This window comes from Scyliorhinus canicula, chromosome 17 (genome assembly GCF_902713615.1).
Source record: "Scyliorhinus canicula chromosome 17, sScyCan1.1, whole genome shotgun sequence".
NCBI lineage: Eukaryota > Metazoa > Chordata > Chondrichthyes > Carcharhiniformes > Scyliorhinidae > Scyliorhinus > Scyliorhinus canicula.
In genome coordinates, this window is record NC_052162.1 from 128,790,350 (window position 1) to 128,796,349 (window position 6,000).

The 6,000-nt window shown below is 53.8% G+C and overlaps 1 protein-coding gene across 4 annotated transcripts in view; it reads left to right on the plus strand.

Annotated features, from left to right (window-relative positions):
* The window catches only part of LOC119952043, a 78,378-nt gene extending 77,545 nt beyond the window's left edge, over positions 1 to 833 (plus strand). For all 4 annotated transcript variants that reach the window (XM_038775538.1, XM_038775537.1, XM_038775539.1 and 1 more), the window contains exon 10: positions 593 to 833. In XM_038775538.1, coding sequence (XP_038631466.1) covers positions 593 to 690 — 98 coding nt within the window. In that variant the 3' untranslated portion in view covers positions 691 to 833. The remainder of the gene's footprint in view (positions 1 to 592) is intronic.
* Positions 834 to 6,000: the final 5,167 nt, after the last annotated feature.

Sequence of the window (6,000 nt, forward strand, 5' to 3'; positions counted from 1 at the left end):
TGACAGCATAGGTCAGGGAACCGGGGAGGTGAATCAAGGAATATTTCCCCTGTTTCAATAGTATAACAGATATCTGGGCTCCCAACCAGAAAATGCACAACAGCGGCACCCCAGGGAAACTTTGCTTGATTGACAGCTCTTGCACTGGGATCTATCCTGTCAATTGCACAATGTTAATCTAGGAAAGATAAAGAGCTTTCAAGTCTTTGCATTCTCTGCTGTTGATACTGGACAATGAACATTTTTGTCAGTGGGCCGGACACTGAACTTTTACCCCTCCAGTGGTGGCGGTGGATAGGGGAGGATGGGGGCGAGGCTGGGTGAGATCCAAGCAGGTCCCCAGAGGGGAGGTGGGAATGGAAGGTGGAACAGCCTTTGCTTCAGTAAACCCAAATCTGAAAGAAAGACAGAGATTCCCCTGTATCCCCCTCCCCTTCTGTTCCCTGCCAACAACATCACCCCACCCCAACCCCTTTTAAGTTAGAGCCTGGTTCAACTGGCTGCCCAACACCAACCGACTGTCTGTATAGAGATAAACAAAAGCCTTCCACGTAATTTCTGCAGCCTTTTCTGCTCTGCTTCTGCCCTCCAGATTCGGACTCGGAGGAAGAGGACGGTGCGGACCTGCAGTCCCGAGGCGCCATCATGTCTGATGGCATGCTGCTGACGTTTGAGCAGAGAGATGCCTAAAGAGACGGGCCCCGCTCCTCCCACACCCCACCCCAACTCACCCAGCCCTGCCATTTATAGTACAGTATGGACATTGTGCTATGCAAGTGACTGTTTTCTTTTGATAAAATGCCTCACAGAATTTTGTGAGACCTTCCTCTGTACATAAGGAGTTTCTGTTTACTGCAGTGTGTTGACTTCTTAAGTATGAAGTGCATGTCTATGAGTGTGCATCTGCGCGTGTGTGGGTGTACGTGTGTATTTGTGTTCTTGTGTATGTCTGTGGATGTGTGTGCACGTGTCTATGTGCGTGTGTGAGTGTGGTGAGATGTTTGTGTGTGCGTGTCTCTGTGAGAGCGTATGTGTGTGTGTGTCCGTGTCTGTGTGTCCACGTGCCTGTCTGAGTGTGGGTACAGTGCGGGTTTATGCATGTGTGTGCTTGTGCCTATATGTGCGCATCTGTGTGTGTCTCTCTGTATGTGTGTGTGTGTGTGCATGTGCATGTTTCTTTGTTCTGCTTGTGTGCATGTGTGCACTTGTCTGTGCTCTAGTTGTGGGTGTGTGTGTATGTGTGTATCTATTTGCAAGGTTGTGGTGAACTTATTGTCCGAACCATTCACCATGTATTATACTGTATCACGTTGTTGCCCATGTGGGCTCCACCGATGGACCATTGTACGATATTACACAGAATGTATCTTGTGGGCTCCACCCCTGGCTCTGCCCCTTGAGGGGAGGTATAAAGAGCAGCTGCCCTGTAGGCCGCTCTCAGTAGCAGAGCAGTCGCAGGCAGGCACTGTTCTAGTCGATTAAAGCCACTGTTTACTTCAACTCTCTGTCTCGCGTGAATTGATGGTCGCATCAATTTAATCGACTACAACACCACAATGGAATTGGCCCTCAAACCTGACCGACTGGAACTTGACCCACAGGTCGCAGAGGCCAAAGGGATCTTTTTGCACTGGCTCCGATGTTTCGAGGCCTACCTCGCCGCCTCCTCCTCGCCTTCCGTCACCAACGATCAGAGGCTGAGCCTCCTCCACGCCCGGGTGAGCCATTGAATCTCCGTGCAACTTGAGGAAGCGACCACATACTCAGACGCCCTCGCGATGCTGAAGTGCCTATACGTAAGGCCGGTGAACGAGGTGTACACGCGACACGTCCTCACCACTCGCCGCCAACGCCCCGGGGAATCGCTGGAGGAGTACCTACGCGACCTCAAAGTCCTCGCGCGAAGTTGCAACTACCAGGCCGTTAACGGCCTCTCAACATATGGAACTCACCGTCCGGGACGCCTACATGGTTGGAGTCAGGTCCAGATATGTGAGACAGCGCCTGCCCGAGAAAGGTGCCCTCGACCTAGGAGAGACGGTAAAACTAGCCACCTCCCTACAAGTAGAGTTCCAAAGCCTCAACGCGTTCCCATCTGATCACGCGACCCCCTCGTGGACCACCGACCAGAGTACCCCAGGCCTGTGCCGCGTGGCTGCCCGCCCAACCCGGGGGGGCTACGCTGCTTCTTCTGCGGCCACCATCAGCACCCCAGGCAGCGCTGCTCGGCTCGGAATGCGAACTGCAGCGAGTGCGGCAAAAAGGGACACTTTGCCAAAGTTTGCCTGGCCAGGTCCAAGTCGCAGGTCCGACTCTCAGACTCACAGGCCCGCAGACACCGCAGTGTGGTGACGTGCCTGCCGGCTCCGCCCCCCCCCCCCGGACACGTCATCTGCCTCGTGTTGTCCGTGGGGGCAGCCATCTTCAAGCCCGCACAACATGTGCGACTCACGGGGGCCACCATCTTGGCCGCCATCTGCAATGCCGCCCGACACGTGAGACCGACGGGGGCAACCATCTTGGGACCACCCCAGAACCTCCGACCACGCTGGCTACCCGCAACTCGGCGCGGTCACCCTGGACCAGTCACGACCAAAACACCTCCGGAACTCCATGATGACCGTCCGGGTCAATGGACACAAAACGCCTTGCCTGTTTGACTCCGGGAGCACAGAGAGCTTCATTCACCCAGACACGGTAAGGCGCTGCTTGCTCCAAATCTTCCCTGCACTTCAAACAATCTCCCTCGCTTCTGGATCGCACTCAGTGCAGATCCGGGGGCACACTGCCGCAAACCTTGCAATATAGGGGACCGAGTACGCCAATTTCAAACTATATACAATCCCTGACCTCTGCGCTCCTCTCCTGTTGGGGCTGGACTTCCAGTGCAACCTCAGGAGCCTAACCCTGAAATTCGGCGGGCCCCTACCCCCACTCACCATATGTAGCCTCGCGACCCTGAAGGTCGACCCTCCCCCGCTCTTCGCAAATCCCACCGCCGACTGTAAGCCAATCGCCACCAGAAGCAGGCGGTACAGCATCCAGGACAGGACTTTTATCAGGTCCGAGGTCCAGCTACTCTTGCGGGAAGGGATCATCGAGGCCAGTAATAGCCCCTGGAGAGCTCAGGCGGTGGTCGCCAGGACCGGGGAAAAGAACCGGATGGCTTTAGACTGCAGCCAAACCACAAACCGGTACACGCACCTCGATGCGTACCCCCTTCCCTGGATAGCGGACATGGTTAATCAGATCGCACACTACCGCATCTTCTCCACGGTCGATCTGAAGTCTGCATACCACCAGTTCCCTATCCGTCTGGAGTGTCATAATATCCACTCATGTACATAATCATGCAGACAGGCAGTGATTGACACACAGGATGACCAATGAACACACAACACAGAACAACCAATCACCAGACAGGACACCACCACTATAAAGATACTGAGACAGTCAGGGTGCACAAGTTAGTGGGCGTGACTGCCATGTGGTAGCTAGTAAGTCTGGTCGAGCCAGTAAGAGGTCATCAGTAGGATTAGTAGAGTGTCAACCCACAGCTGAACATGTACAGCAGTCCATAGTTAAAGAAAACAGTGTTTGATCATCTCCGGTGCCAGACGTTTGTTTCTAGCTTCCCTGCATCCAGTTGCAGTCGATGTCGAACCAACCTGCCTAACACATCATGGTACCAGAGTGATATTAATCCTGCCGAACCTACCTCGAGTGAATCTGCAACGACTAGCAAGCAGCCATCCAACGACATGGAAAACATCCAGCCTCCTCCGCAGCTCCGCATCTCCGGCAACCTCGCCTCCAATTGGAAAATCTTCAAGCAAAAGTTCCTCCTGTATATCAAGGCCTCCGACCTCGAGGCAGCATCGGATGCCAGGAAGATCGCGCTATTTCTCTCGACCGCGGGGTATCACGCCATTCATATCTACAACTCGCTTACGTTTGCCGATGGCGAAGACAAGACGAAGTTCAAAACAGTTCTGCTAAAATTCGACAGCCACTGCGACATTGAAGTGAATGAGAGCTTTGAACGGTACATCTTCCAACAGAGGCTTCAGGGTAAGGATTAACCTTTTCAGTCCTTCCTGACCCATCTCCGCATCCTGGCGCAGTCATGTAATTATGGCTCGACGGCTGATTCCATGATCCAGGATCAGATCGTTTTCAGGGTCCACTCCGATTCCCTGCGGCAGCAGCTCCTCAAAATCAAACAGCTGACCCTCTCCGTCGCTATCAAGTCGTGCGTAGTTCATGAGCATGCCAAGAATCGTTACTCCCACATCAGGGCGGCAGAAACTGCAAAACTGACCTCCCATGAGGCAGAACGGGTGCAGGCCATTGCAAAAATGCAAGGGCTGAGTATCGAGGAGAGTGGCCGTTTCACGCGCTTTTCCCGGGTCCCTACGCATGCGCGCCATGACCGGGTGGACGACGAGGCCGAAAACCCTAATGCGCAGGTATGTACGTCGACCGACTGCGCATGCACGTTGGCGCACGGAACGCGCTGACGTCAGCATTATGACATGTCCGAATTGTGGCTCCGCCCATTTAAAGCGGCAATGTCCAGCCAAAGGATGGCGATGCCTACAGTGTGAGACACCTGGCCATTACGTGGCCCGCTCCACCGATTATCAGCCAGCGATCCCAGACACGGCGCAGAAGTGTCTGCTCGTACAAGGCATGCAGGATTCTGATCCCAACAGCCCAACGGATCCCGATGCTGACTACCTCAAGTCTCCATATCGGGTGGGCATCATAATCACACGCACTGCACCTGCAACCTGCCTTTCCATCCTCAGTGTGGATCCCGACGACGAGTGGTGTGCTGTCCTCACAGTCAACCAGGCTCGCATCCGAGTTAAACTGGACACCAGTGCGTCTGCGAACCTCATATCACAGTCAGGTCTCGACAGCATCCGTGACCAACCAAGCATTCTTCCACCAGCCTGCCAACGCCTTGACTACAATGGCAATGCCATAGCTGCCAGTGGATCGTGTCGGCTGGGGGTATTTCACAAGGAAATCAAGGCAACATTATGATTCAAGATCGTCCGTCCTGACAGGGCGTCCCTGCTCGGTGCTCGCGCCTGCAAGCTCCTAATCTGGTCCAGCAAGTCCACACCATGTCCTCGACACCGGCGACTGCCTCGCCCGATGTGAATCTCCAGGCCGAGATAGACGACATTCTCACACAATACCACAACGTGTTTGATGGGATGGGCACGCTCCCATATCGCTACAAAATTTTGCTCAAGCCGAACGCCACCCCAGTGATCCATGCACCACGCCGGGCGCCAGCTCCTCTCAGCATTTATCACCTAATTGCCCCCTTGAACTGAGTGTGGGCATGGTCGGCCATTTCAGAGAGTGGGGTAGTTAAAAGTCAACCACATTGCTGTCAGGACGGCAGATTTCCCTTCCCCTATAGAGGGCCATGAGTGAACCAGATGGTTTTTTTTTTACAATAATCGATGATAGTCGTCACAGTCACCTGACTAATTTTATAATTTCAAGTTACATTAATTGATTAAATTTAATTCAGTTTCGGAATTGAATACGGGATTCTGGATTACTAGTCCAGTGACATTACCACGGTGCCGTCATCTGTGTGTGTGTGTCTGTGTGCATGTTTGTGTGCGCGAATGTCTATTAGTTTTGCGTGAGTGTCTGCATCCTTGGCAGTCTAGGTACCAAACCAACTTGGCTTGGATGAGCCAAGTGCTTCAGCCCCAAGTCAGAAATAACTTGAGAGCCTGAGTGGAAGGTCGGAATAATCCGAGAAGGAATTTGGCAGGCTGGCAGGAGCCCTGACCCTAAGAGCAGGCAGGGAAGGCAAAGAGGAACATTGAGCATGAGAGAGAGGGCAGGCCGAGAAGAGTCTGAGGCAGGGAATGGGCAGGGGAGAGCGAGAAGAGCTCAGAGCCAGGGCAGGGCGGGAGGAGCTCAGAGCCAGGGAATGGGCAGAGCAGAAGGAGCTCAGAGCCAGGG